The following is a 13,425-nucleotide window of genomic DNA, read 5'->3' on the forward strand; positions in this document are numbered from 1 at the left end:
TTTGGATATTTGTTTTACCTGGTATAAATATAAATAAAGTGTGCAAATTACTACTATTATATTAGCAAGTCACATGAAATATACACAAACAGCGTACAGAGTGTCATATGCACATGCAGGTTTATTGTATTTATTTTAAAATCTAAAATCTGGTTAAGTAATAGTATTAAATGTGGGAGAAGGAGAGTTGTATGAGTGAGCGTTTTTTTCTTGTGGTTTTTGAAGTTTCACTTTCCAGTCACAGAAATTTCCCTTGATCACAGGAAGGATGAGGTATGTGTCTAAGAGTATTTAAGACGACCCTCCGCCTCTAACCATCACAGTTCATCTGTCTGCAGACTTTGCTTTATAGCTAATCTCTTTAGCTGCACTTACTACAGCTCCTTTTTACCATCTTCACACCAGTGTCATCTTGACCAAAGAGGAAACCAACAATGTCTGGCATCATGAAAGTGTTTCTGCTCCTGGCTGTCATGGTCTGCATCTCTAAAGCCCAACGTAAGTTTTTATATTTTTCCTGATTTAAAACTTTAAAACATGTAATGTGAGGTTTGTTTGTTGAAAATCTGTTTTTTTATACATTTGATATGTAATGGTAGAAAACATTTGAATGACATTAAATTATTTTTTCTCTGTCTTTCGCTCTAGTCCGTGAAACAGGACAGCAGTGTCTGTGTCAGCGTGTCAGAGGACCTGTTGGCTTGAAGTCTGAAATTAAGGACCTCCAGATCTACCAAGCAACCATCTTCTGTCAAAAAGTGGAGATTGTGTAAGAGAAACTAAAATATTTTATTAAGATTGCAGTAGTGTGGGATGTTACTACATTAATGTGTCATAATTACAAAATGACCTCACTCATTACCTCTACTGTCAATTTCAACAGTGTCACCATGAAAAGCGGCTTTCGCTATTGCCTGAACCCCAAGTTGAATGCAGTGAAAAAAGTCCTGGCTAACATCATGTGAGTATATTTACAGACGTTTTTGATAGAGATAGAAGACAGTAAATAACAGTGACATAATGTCTTTACCACTCTGGATTAATGTATCTAATGTGTGTCCTTCTTGTCTTATTGTAATTTCTAGAGCCAAACAGAAAACTACTACAACCAGACCCACTGAGTTCACTTCCACTTCAACCTCCCCTGGCAAAACCAACACAGCTCGCAACTGACTCTCTTTAACTCCTTGGATCAATAAGAAGCTTAAATGAACCTATGACCCCCAACAAAAGCACCTTCGATATGTATATGTGAAATGAGTGAAACTTTTTGTCTATTTATCTTCTATTTATACTAATGTGCACATATAGTATATCTCCGTTCTATTTCCTATTTGTTTTTGTAAATAGATGATTGTGTGTGTTTTTTTTCCGTTTTGGTCATTTCAGTGTTTTCTATAATAAAAAAAGAAAACAAATCAATGGAGCATTGAGTAATTGTTTTCTGTTCCAAGTCCGCTTTAATTGTGTCCTATATCAACAGTGCTATCTTGTGGTTCAGGGCTGCTAATGCAGCAAATACATTTCCTGCAGTATGAGGTTGCCAAAGACGTCTATCAGTCTGTCAGTCCTTACCTTGCCAGATCCACACATTTTGATAAAAGAGGACTTCATAAAGCATAACCTTAAAACTAGCTGAGGAGTTTTGAATCAGGATCAGTCAGCTGCTGCAGGTTATGTACCTTTTCATGTTAGTGTTTTGAAAATAATATAACACAAATTAGCTTTTAAATCCATATGATGGTTTTGGAGTTAATAAGAATCCACTGAGCTAACCAACAAATCCAACTGTGGAGATGTTGGTTTCAAAAAACACAAAAAGCCAATGGGTGTGGAGGAAATTATTTAGTAAATGAACAAATAAATTATGATAGTTGTCTTTACTCTATTTAATAAAACAGGATGAGAAAAGAGTGACAGAGTCAATCTATTTCAGCTGAATGGACAGAGCTGATACAAAGTAGTGTATGTTGTAGGTATCGTTAAATGAATCATAAAATTGTGCTATTCAGGTCATAGATGTACTGAGAAGAAAAATACATTGGCTCATAATAAATTGCACAATAATACATGATTATAGAGAACATAGAAGAAATAATAAATTTTGCATCAACAATGTGCACCAGAAAAAACAACACCAAAACAAGGAAAATCGTATGTGACATAATTAGAATCAACATGACAGGATAACAAAGTCTATTTAATCTTCTATCTATGGCCTTTAGGGTTCAATAAACCTTTTCTATTAGAAATGTTTGCCTAACAAGAAAGGTACCCATGTGAAAACTATATGACAAGTTAGTTTCCTTGCTCCAAAATATCAGGTGTTAAAGGAGATTGTGTTATTTCTGCCATTTAACAGAGGGAATAACAACTACACATCAACATATAGACACAAAAGTTGGACAGTTGTATCATCTGTTGGTTTATTAATTTCACCGTGCTCTCTCTCGATTGTGTTTTCAATTTAAAATTCCGATTTGTAGTTTTATAAGGTTCACAATGTAATTATATTTCAGAATTTAATTAAAGAAAAAAGAGACATAACTGAGAATAAAATGAATATGTCTCTCTTTCTGTATCTTGCTTACTCACCTGCACGTCACGTGCATCAGTAGGTGTTGTGGAAACAGAATGATGATGACCTGTTGCAAACCCAAACTGTTGAAGGTTAACAGTCTTGAAGAATTGAAGCACTGGGAAGAATCTACTTGAAACCTCATTTTGTTGAAAAGAAAATTATTGGATCACTTGATTATTGTGGAAAACCGAAAATGGATTGACTATGTCCCTCTGCAGACCACACGCCAATCAATGAGAAACATCAGCTGGAGAGAGTCACCAATGAGTTGGACAATAACCATGAAGGGAAAACAACTTTTTATGATTTTTTTGATTTATGATTCATTGATCCATTCCCTTAAAATCATTACAATTTATCGTGAGTGCTTCCATACTTTTGGGGAATTTAGCTCATTGTGTTAAAACTCTACACGCAAGCCAACGAAAACACAACACTTGGAGATAAACATCTCTCTTTTGTCAAAATGAAACTCTGCACACTGAAGTATTGTATACAAAACACAGCTGTCTTTAGTATTTTGTATACCTTTATATCACTTTCTTATCACTTTGTAAACACACTAAAAGAAATACAGTTTCTCTTTTGCCAATGCAGGTTTTTACAAGAACAAAAAACACAAAGGAAAGTAGAATTACAGTACAACAATCAATATAATATGTTACTGTAAACTCATGGAAAATAATTACAGTAAAATTACAGTGCAATGGTTAAAGAAATAGTATCATAAGAGATCGGGTGGTTGGTTACAGTATGGATCCAACCATCTGTTAGGATCTAGCAACATCACCTCATCCACATCACTGTAAAAGCTTTGTCAGTAGAGAAGAGTACTGACAAAGAGTCACTTTTTGGTTATAGTTGTAACATGTTTTGGTTTAGCATCTGTGACTCACTTAATTTATTTGCTAGAGTTCAAACCTTTATACAAAGTACTCACATTTGTTTACTACCAGTTCAGACCTCTGCAAGAGTTTAACAGACCTCGTGAGTTGGTTTCAAATACACGGTGTTCCTTTGGTACAACCTACCCACATGCTGGGTAAGTTGTAAGGATTAGACAAAAGAAGAGGAAGAGAAGAGAAGAGGCCACACTAAGTGAGATGTTTCAAAAATAGGTTCATTGAAATAAAAAAGCAATCCAGGAAAATGTCTCTCTCCTTGTGGTGTGTGTGTGTGCGATACCAGTAGTCCTTGTAGGGACCAAAACCCTGTCCTAATGAGACAAAAGTCATTTCTGAGGTCCTGGTCCTGGTTGCAAAAGACGTGTGTGTGTGTTTGTGCATGTGTATAAGTCTAGTACCACAAACTTCCTTAATGGTGTGTATGCTTTATGAACACTCTTCTATTTACACAGTTTACTTGTGTAAATAACTTGTAGGTCTAATAAAACAAATTCAATCACTGTGTTTCTTCCAAGGTTAACACATTAAAAGTTACAGTTCAAGCAACTCAGTAGAGTAAACAGTGGTTAAGTGTCCATTAATGCAGCAATTACCCTTATTCTAATATTTGATATCAGTATTAAAGGGCCTCTTGTGTGTTGATTGCTTAGTAATATGTGTAGTACAGTTGTAGTTAGGATATGGATAAGCATTTTTTATTTGAATTGTTGCTTATTTAATCCCAAACATTTAATGTTACGAGATTGATATTAATTATCTTGATATTTCACATTTGAAATCAGGTTTTCGGGTGCTTTAAGTTGTTAGATAGATAAAACCAAGTACTGCAGGTCAAGAAGCACAAATAGACAATAATATGAAAAATCTTATAAAGACAATAAAAGACAACATGTACAATATGACTATATATTGTTGGCTATGACTATTTCAAATCAAAGCTGTAATGTTTAATATTATTACAAATGATTTGAACCAGCCCCAAAAGTGCCCTGTACGGTGGTCCAGTATCCAAGGTGGAGGTGTAGTACTTATCACCAGAAATCTATCAATACTTTGTGCATACTGGTGCCCCACTGCATGTAGCTGGTGCCCTTTTTTATTTCCCCCCCACCCCTGCCCCTCGGACAGCCTGAGTCTGCCACTGTTGCCAAGCATTAAATATCAGAGGGAGTCACACTCTAGGGTGTCTTACGTTCACCGTTAATGGGTCTTACAAGTCCTGACATGTATCAGTTACCAGAGGACAGGAGACTCTGGGATTACAGGGTCAGTAACAAACCATGTGTTCCCACTCAACTCTGACAGGGGCGGCTCAGATCAGTTGAGTCTCATAGGCTAATCCTCTACACCCATCACACACCCATCTCACACACACTCAAGCTCTGGCATTTGTTCCCTGCATTTTACCCCAAACTTAACCTGTAGCTAAGTTTTTTTGTTTTCCTTATGGGGACCAGCTTTTTGATCCCAAATGGCAGTTGAGTGAACAAACAAACAAACAAACACACACAAACACACACACACACACACTTTAGGAATTAAAAATGCCTTCATTAGGAGTTCTTGCTGCGATTGGAATTCCCCCCTTAACGTTACAGGAGCCTATTGCCTGACCCTCTCCGTTTTGAAATATGACATTTAAATGGTGTTTTCCCTCACACTTGTTGGCATTGTTGCACATAAAAACTCTAACACTTAACATGCATATTGCACCATACTTCTCCCCAAACATGCCGCATGGCTTTAAGTTTCGGACGATCACTTCCGCCGGCTCTGTAACCGGCGAGGTGCGTTCACTGGTGCTCTGAGGACGTCTCTCAGCGCTTTGTTTACCCTTTGCATGTCCAAAAGTCATGGATGAACCAACCGATGAACAAACACACGGTCGGCTATCTGTTCGTTCATTCTGTCAAAGCGGTGCGACTGCGACCAAGAAATCACTGCAGCTGTGGAATAATCTCAACGGGAGAGAAGAGGAAATATTGACAGGTTGAGGTAAGTACACTGTAGCACTCATGACAAGCTATTCTCATTCATGTAAACGCCGCAAATGACTGAACAATATTAAGAAACCAACAAGCTATACCTGATGGAATTTAATACATGTTGAGATTATGGAGCACAATTAATGGTTTAAATTCTCGATAGTGTTTTAAGTATTTAGGTGGCCTCCCTTAAAGTAGCCTAAATGTTATTAAAAATAATAGTAGACGATATTCCCACATCCGCCCATGGCGTGTTTCGGTTCCTTTTTTTTTTTTTTTTTTTTTTGCAAGTCACTGTATTTGGCTCCCCACAGCGCTGACGTGAACAACAGCAGACATGAGACAGCTGTCTTTAAAGTATAGACTATAAATTGCCGCCCACCTAAATCTGCAAAATGTGACAATTCTGACAGAATTTTAGTTTTCAGTTTTGCGATGGCGGACGGTCCTGACATCATTCATTTAAGTGGAGGTGGGGGGGATTGCAGGTGGACACCAATGGAAAGTGAGGTCAGACAAGGCTGATAAAGCACACTGATAACAGACATAAGGTTCGCCATAATACAAGAGGACTAATGAGAGTGTCTTTCTTTGTATTTTTTTATGTAAGAAGGAACTGGCTGTGCAGACTCCGTTCTATCAAACAGACAGCGTTTCCTTAATTCAAGTTTCATTTCCTTGTGAAAAGGGGACTGCTTTTTCTCCACAATTTGGCTGTTTTTCTCTGCCACGGGAAGAAGAGAGGCTGGTATGTGAGGGTGACTGTGACATAAACTGATATTAATGACAGTGCTGTAACTAGACTCTGGTTCTATTTCGAGCAGGTCAGAAACGGGACACGATGCACTGTGCACAGTAAATACAGCCCTCCGGTGTGTTATTCTCTGACTTAACCTGGGTTAGGTTAATGCATGAATTTATTTATTAGCCTCACTTCTTCATCAACGTGTTGTTGCACTGCACACTATTACTACCAGAGGAGCAGGCCTTTCTACCCACCTTATGATGTGACACTGTGTGTGATGTCATGAAGTGTTCAGATTTGGAGTTCAAAGAAAAGCAGAGTGGACCTTCAGTCACCCTCCAGAGTCTCCTGTGGTCGGGCCCACTGATCTGCTGTCAAAATGGCATCAAGACAGGGAGACATTCCAGGTAATTTTAGATTTAGATACTGTGTACCGCCATGTGTGAGTGTATCCAAAAATATCCTTATGCAAAACTAAACACAGTTCTAACATTTCCCTTTCTCTCCCATCCTTCAGCACTTGAGTCTGGTACGTCATCCGGTCTTTTCGGTGCTTTTTCGTCTCCGATTGGAATGACTCGGCACAATATCAGCTACGACGAGCATATGGATTCCCCCATGCATTCACCACCTCCAGACTTGACTGTCAATATGTTGTGGAAAGACCCCATCATCCCACAGCACAGGTTCAGGAACATTGCAGAGGTGCTTTCCTGTTTGTTCTTATGGTCTGATCCAAAAATGCCTGCCTGAACAGATTGTTGTTTGTACTACCTTGTGTGAAACTTCTTCCTGATGGTTAGGTGCATGCCTGGACACATTCAATTTGCTCGCCTATTTGTTATGTAACTCCTTTGTAGGATAATCCTAACAGTGTAAACTTGTGTGACTAGGAAAGCGAGAGTGGTGGGAAGTTGCTGACTTTTGAGGCAGCAGCACCAGCCAAGTCTCCAGTGCCTGTTGTGAAAGCCAAAGCCACCTCTTTAATGAGCTCACTTATGATCAGTAAGTCAACAATCCTATTTGTGTGAGTAATTTCATTTGAGAAAATGTATTTTCATTTTATATTAAACATCTAGACATACAAGTTACATAGACACAGATAAGTTTTTTTAGAACACGTTACAGCATTATGTAAGCTTTATCAATGATTGTCAAAATGGCTGCTGCCTTGTCTTCCAAATATGGATAAACAGTCTTCAGAGTATCAGTGGGCTATAATGAAGTGCAGCATATTAAAACACTGACTATTTATACTGTTATTGTATGCCCATCTTAACTTAGAGCATACCCAGGAGAACCTACAGAGGTTTGAGCACCAGGCAGGGCTGACAGATGCCGGGTATTCTCCCCACAAGGGGCTCTCTGCCGAGGAGACGCGCTTTCACCGACTTGGTGACAGCACACTGCCAGTGAGTATGAACAAATGTGAGGTAGACGCCTTGACATGCCAAGGAGCAGTTTCTCTCTGCCCTCAAATAATAATAAATAACTGAACAAATATCTGTGTGACAGGCGGGTTAGAGAGCAGCGCAAGTGGGAAAAAAGGGAAAGAAACACCTACACACTTGCTAACTGTTGGTTTATTACAAAGTGTAGACCCCAATGAATGGTCTGACCTTCATCAAATGATAAATGCAATCAGCTATATTATAATATTATCTCAGTCTCAGTCATCAAAATATAGAAAACAAACCCAGATGGCAAGTTTATTCCTAATAAGATTATTTATTGTTGTTAAATCCTGGAGAGCTGACTTAATGGAAAAGGGGTTTTCTTGGGCCATTCACTTCATTCACGTTTACTATCTTGCCATAACATTTTAGCTCATAACTAATCATGGATGTATCTCTAGCAGGCCGATATTGAAACATATGAAATACAGAACATTTAAGCAATCTCATTGTATTTGCTTTTTGAATGTTATAGTATTTTATTGCATTTATTTAAATTAATTTAAGTTTTCAAAAATATTTCAGAGATTTCTCTGCCTACCACTAGAGGTAGCTCGTGTACCACCAGTGGTACATGTACCTCATATGAGAACTAGTGATTGAGCACACAGTACCTGTGACTGTGTGGATGCACAAAGGTTGTGTTTTCTTTTCAGTCTAGATTTGTCCAGTTTCGCTGCCCACTATAGCCCACCCCCACATGCTCACGTTTCAAGTGCTATCAACTGACCTGTCACACGTACTGTTATTGTAGCATTTGAACACAGTGTTGTGATGTTGAACACACGGGATCACGGGGTGTCAAGGTTCATTTATTTGTTATTTTACAGCCCCGGGTTACACAATGAAATCTAATTTATAGCCCCTTTGCGCCATACACATATGTAAATATTTAAATGAGAATAGAATAAAACAATGTGTAAAGTTATATACATATACATGTACATATTGTGAAGACTATATTCCTACTGCAACAATTAGGTGTCTGTGTAATCACTTAAAATAAACATTTATAATGGTGAGAATGTATGATAATAATACCATATTGCTGTAGCCTGTTGAGTGACTGCAAGATAAACATGGAACATCTTGGTAAACAAATTACGTAATAACCAGCTCGGCACTGGTTCCATAGACTGGAGCTTGTATCTGTGATGTTGCCAGGCAACGCCCTTAAATGAACCGAGCCCCCTTATTTTCTCAAACGGACCAATCACGGAGCTCCTTACAAAGAGACATTTTGAAGGCCCGCTGCTGTGTGTACAGACGGTATCGTCTGTGCTTTCGAGACATTATAGACCCTTAAACTTGTTAAAACAGCTAATTATGGACAAAATGAAGGAATCCATCGGACTGGAACGCCAAAGAAATCTTATCATAAAAAGGTATGTCGAGAAATGATTGTGTTTAGTTGTTAGTTATTGGTACATTCCGGCCGGGGAAGAAGGCCGTGAGCAAAGCACACTGTTAGCAAAGCTGGCATTTGAGCTAACCCGAGTAAACAAACTATATCTAGCGCTTAATATTATTGTAACGTAAACGGTCAATTATCAGCCAAGCCATAATACTGTGCAGCCCATAACTGAGTCAGAAGCAAAGTGACCTACGTTGACTTAAGTTTGCTCAGTAACGTTAGCCCAGTGTGTAGCTTAAAGGTTGTTAACAGTAAGTTAGTTAGCTGTTCTGTGGCAGGGTATCTGAGCCTCCTGCTAACCTTAGCGGTGCACTTAGCGTTCATATTGCTGTATTATTAATAAGAATGATAACGTTAACTTAGCTAGAGCGAAGGAAATAAACGCTATGTCCTGATCTAACCTCAGCCCAACCTTAGTTTGTGCCCCTCGGATATAATCATGTAAACTAGCATAATGATAATAAATAAAGTGGAACGGTAGTTCCTCTTGCTTTCACTTCTGCTAGGTTTATTTATATGACACACTAGTCCTAGTTTTGCCTGCCATGTGCTATCATTATTTGTTTGTGAATGTAACGTTATTTGTAATAAAAAATATACCTAACTTTCTAATGCACCTAATACCTTTTATATTACTTGTAAATACCTGCACTGGGTCTAGCATTGAACATGTTTGTGTTTTGTTTGGCTTTTCTCTGTCTCCACTGCTCCAGCACTTTCTAAATCATACAGAAATAGGGTTTCAAAATCAATCTTGTTGAATCCCGATTTGCAATACTGTCTGAGGTTCAGTAGAGGTGGGGCAGTGATGAACTCTCAACAGGATACCAGAAAATACACAGGGAATTTAAATCCACCAGGGTGCTTCCTGTTGTTCATGTGCACATTGGCAACTGCGCTGAGCAGAATGCAGGACTACATATTCAAGACAGATGGGAGTTTGAAAGGACGCTCAACATGATGAATGGAATATATCCGCGTTGACTGGAGACTGAATATTGAAAATATACTTGCAGATATCATTACTGAAATAAACCTAAATATCAAGGCAGGTATGGTTGAAAATGCATTTGTTAAGAGTTATCAGGATCTAAAAGTAGCTTTGCACATTTTTGTGTTTGAATAGAAGAGCAATGATGCAAAATCGGAGCAGATTATATTCACTTGGACCGGTGTTTTTGCAGGTGTTGCAGAGAGAGCAACAGTTTTTTTTTTTTTTTTTTTTTGTTGTTTCAAGCGGTGTATAGTCTCTGCAGTAATGGCCTTTTAAAAAAAACTAAAAAAAAAAAAAAGCTCAGTGCTTATGTTATTAAAGCTCATTTTTATGTTTAATAATGTGGTACATCGTGAATCACCATCATTTTATCTTTATAATTATTATTATTAGATAATTATTATTTTTGTCTCCCCTCTCTCTCTTTTTTTCCTCCCACACCACCTGATCACAGGTGATAGTCTGAAGATCTTCGACACACTTAATTATTTTTGATCAGCAGGTCCACAGAAACACTACTGACCTCTTGCATTGTGTATTCAGGGAGTGTTTGCTTTTTAAATAAGATCAATTCTGTGTCACAGTTCTGCTGCTTGTACAGAGTGCGCAAGTCAAATATTAACAACCAGCTAGCTTTTTTTTAATCCCTTTCTGATGTACAGGCTGATCATGTATGTCTGTTTTTCTTGTCCGTGCAGAAGTTGAGAATGCCAAGCGGGGACTTCAAGGAGGACAGGCTTACAACATCAGCACAATCCACCCCAAGTGGCACCCCTTCTGTCACCCCCTCCGTCACCCCCAGTGTCACCCCCTGTGTTAGTCCCCACACATCACCGGCTATTAGTCGCAGGTATGGATTATGCTGCTAAATTTTTAGCTCAAATTTAAAATGTTGTGTTAAAATGGGTGGAACTGACCTAATCATAACATGCTTCATTTCCCAACATGGTCATATTGGGTGCCATATGGCATATCCTGTTTGCTTGTATGTTCATGTTTTGCTCTTGCTTGGTGGGAATACAGGACCTGGTTCCAGCTGAGTCCTGCGCCTTTTCTTGCCATCCCAGAGCCCAACAGTAACCCCAGCACAGACATGGGAGGAAATGAGGGAGGAGGAGGAGGAGGAGGAGAGAGGTGGAACTTCTTTGGAACTCGATCTGTGGTACAGAAGTCCCCCACTGACCCAGGCTCTGAAACCAGCACAGGTTAGAGATTTACACCCAGTCCTGCATCTGGATCATGACTGTATTGCTGTGTTGCAGTATTTTTATGTTATATTGTTGCACAGTAGATTGTATAGTTTCCTGTAGCTGTAGGTTGAACTCTGTGCCACAACAAATGTGGTGAGGCCCTGGGTTTTGCTCTTTGTCTCTGAATACAATAGTGCTGGTTCCACTGCCACAGATGCAACTGAATAGCTCTTGAAATCAGTGGGGAATTGCCAGTGACATGGTAGGGCTATTGAAGCCACAATATGTGCTCCTTATGTGAACAAAAGGGATGCCTCACCACCCAAAAATTAAGATGCACAATGGGAACCTCCTTACAACTTATTAGACTGTTATATTGTTTTAACACAAAAACCTATTATACAAGTAAAACATAAGCATCATTAATGTGTTCTGAGGCTTGTTTCACTTCTGACCACACCTGGGTCTGGTTTAGAAGTTTTCTTTTTTTTTTTTGCACCTGAAACCACACCCAATAGTGATGTCACATGGTCCTGGTCCTCATTTATTATCATTGTGCATCACTGCAGCAAGGTGAAAAGTGAAACCACTGGAGATCGGGGGGGTTAAAAGTTACTTATGACACTAAAGCTGATTTAATTAATGACAATCTACCACTTCCCCTCTCTACTGCAGGCTTCTCACTTCAGTCCTACTTCGGCATGCAGAAGTCCTCTACTATGGATGGCAGTAACACGCAGGTGAACTTCAAGGTGGATGACCCTGCCAACTTCATGCCCCCCAAGATTGAGATCTCGGGCATTGAGGCCAAGCGGGCGCCCCCTCGGCCACACAAACTTAAACCTCGGGACATGAATGTTTTAACACCTTCAGGTTTCTGAAGCCAGACCAGCTGTGTAGTTACATCTCTGTCTAACCTCTGCTCATTTGTTTTCCCGTCTCTCTCTCTCTCTCCTCCGCCTCCCTTCAAATCCACTGAGGTTGAGAGGAATCAGGACCACCTTTAGGGTTAGCTCACCAGCCTCTGTGACTTCACCGCACTGTTACTCCTCCCAGTGGACCTACATAGATGGATTGCTATCTTCTATTAGTCCACACCCTCCCCCACCTATCTCTCCCAACTCATTGGTCCAAATAAAACACCATATGAAGTAACTTAATTTGTCATCCCTAAAGATGGCACTGCTTTGTATTATTATTGTTGTTTTGTCATGTAATGGGTGCACTGGCATGCATTGCCTTGCTGTCCTCGTTCCATTGTCAGTGCTGGCTCGAGAGTGAAGTTATTGAAATATCTTGTCAGCCCTTTGCTCAAGTTAATCACTGTAGCATCGCCAATCATACTGACCAGCTATTTCAATTCATAATGCTCAGTTGCCTAATTTGTATTTTTATTTTTTTTTATTTTAAATAGGCTCACTGATTTGTAGTTGTGTAGTGCTTTTGTCTGTGAGCATGCAGAGTATAGTGTGGTATGACTGATATTGTGCCTAAACTTGCAGCGTGTTTGCTTTCTTGCCATCTAAGCTCAGCTTTTTTTCCCTTTTTTTTTTTTTTTTTTTATGTGCAAGAGCATCTTATTTTACTTTGTGAGAGTATGACTGCTGACCTGAAGTGATTTATTTTTTATTATTGTTACTTACAACTTAAGTATTTTCAGATTGTTCTGCTTTAAATCAACATTGTTCATTCTAAATAGTAGTGGCTTTATTACATTTTTATATTTCATCTCAATATAGTTTCAACATGCTATAAAAATACAAAGCATTGAAGTGGTCATTTTTAATTTATAATTTTTTCTGTGACATCACAAGAACCCCTGCTGTTTTATTTCAAAAAAGTTGATGAATTCCAGTAAGTAACTGCACAAGGAGATTGTCTCCCACTTACGTCTGTAAATAAATCTGATACTAACAAGCAAAAATGGTTCTCTGTTTCCTTTTTTATATGCAAACATGGAAATATAAGTACATGGTAAAATCACCCTACTCCCTTATACTGTGCGCATTAATTAATAAATTGATTCCATATATATTCACACTGTTAGGGAAACATTGTTTTGTGATTAGCATATGCAGTATTGTAGCAGTTACGTCTCAGATGAAGGGTGTTGTTGACGGAGTTTTCAGTGTCACACAGGATTTCCTTATGTATTTA

At 38.8% G+C, this 13,425-nt stretch overlaps 2 protein-coding genes across 2 annotated transcripts; both read left to right on the forward strand.

Annotated features, from left to right (window-relative positions):
• Positions 1–310: 310 nt before the first annotated feature.
• LOC127374389 (C-X-C motif chemokine 6) lies at positions 311–1,422 on the forward strand. The gene is made up of 4 exons (XM_051419611.1): positions 311–498; positions 649–769; positions 884–961; positions 1,086–1,422. The coding sequence occupies exons 1-4, from the start codon at positions 435–437 to the stop codon at positions 1,171–1,173; spliced, it is 351 nt and encodes a 116-aa protein (XP_051275571.1). The 5' UTR covers positions 311–434; the 3' UTR covers positions 1,174–1,422.
• Positions 1,423–5,237: 3,815 nt separating this feature from the next.
• Positions 5,238–13,192, forward strand: kiaa1191 (KIAA1191 ortholog). Its single transcript, XM_051420413.1, has 8 exons — positions 5,238–5,481; positions 6,505–6,623; positions 6,734–6,921; positions 7,110–7,221; positions 7,501–7,628; positions 10,777–10,928; positions 11,102–11,283; positions 11,944–13,192. Exons 2-8 carry the CDS (start codon positions 6,596–6,598, stop codon positions 12,147–12,149), a joined length of 996 nt encoding a protein of 331 aa, XP_051276373.1. The 5' UTR covers positions 5,238–5,481; positions 6,505–6,595; the 3' UTR covers positions 12,150–13,192.
• Positions 13,193–13,425: the final 233 nt, after the last annotated feature.

The sequence above is a fragment of the Dicentrarchus labrax genome, unplaced genomic scaffold (genome assembly GCF_905237075.1).
Source record: "Dicentrarchus labrax unplaced genomic scaffold, dlabrax2021, whole genome shotgun sequence".
NCBI lineage: Eukaryota > Metazoa > Chordata > Actinopteri > Moronidae > Dicentrarchus > Dicentrarchus labrax.

Coding starts and splice junctions, on each gene's coding strand:
- LOC127374389 (XM_051419611.1), top strand. CDS start 435: ATGTCTGGCATCATGAAAGTGTTTCTGCTCCTGGCTGTCATGGTCTGC. Junction 499..648: donor CTGCATCTCTAAAGCCCAAC/GTAAGTTTTTAT, acceptor CTTTCGCTCTAG/TCCGTGAAACAGGACAGCAG. Junction 962..1,085: donor AAAGTCCTGGCTAACATCAT/GTGAGTATATTT, acceptor TGTAATTTCTAG/AGCCAAACAGAAAACTACTA.
- kiaa1191 (XM_051420413.1), top strand. CDS start 6,596: ATGGCATCAAGACAGGGAGACATTCCAG. Junction 6,922..7,109: donor GGTTCAGGAACATTGCAGAG/GTGCTTTCCTGT, acceptor TTGTGTGACTAG/GAAAGCGAGAGTGGTGGGAA. Junction 11,284..11,943: donor AGGCTCTGAAACCAGCACAG/GTTAGAGATTTA, acceptor TCTCTACTGCAG/GCTTCTCACTTCAGTCCTAC.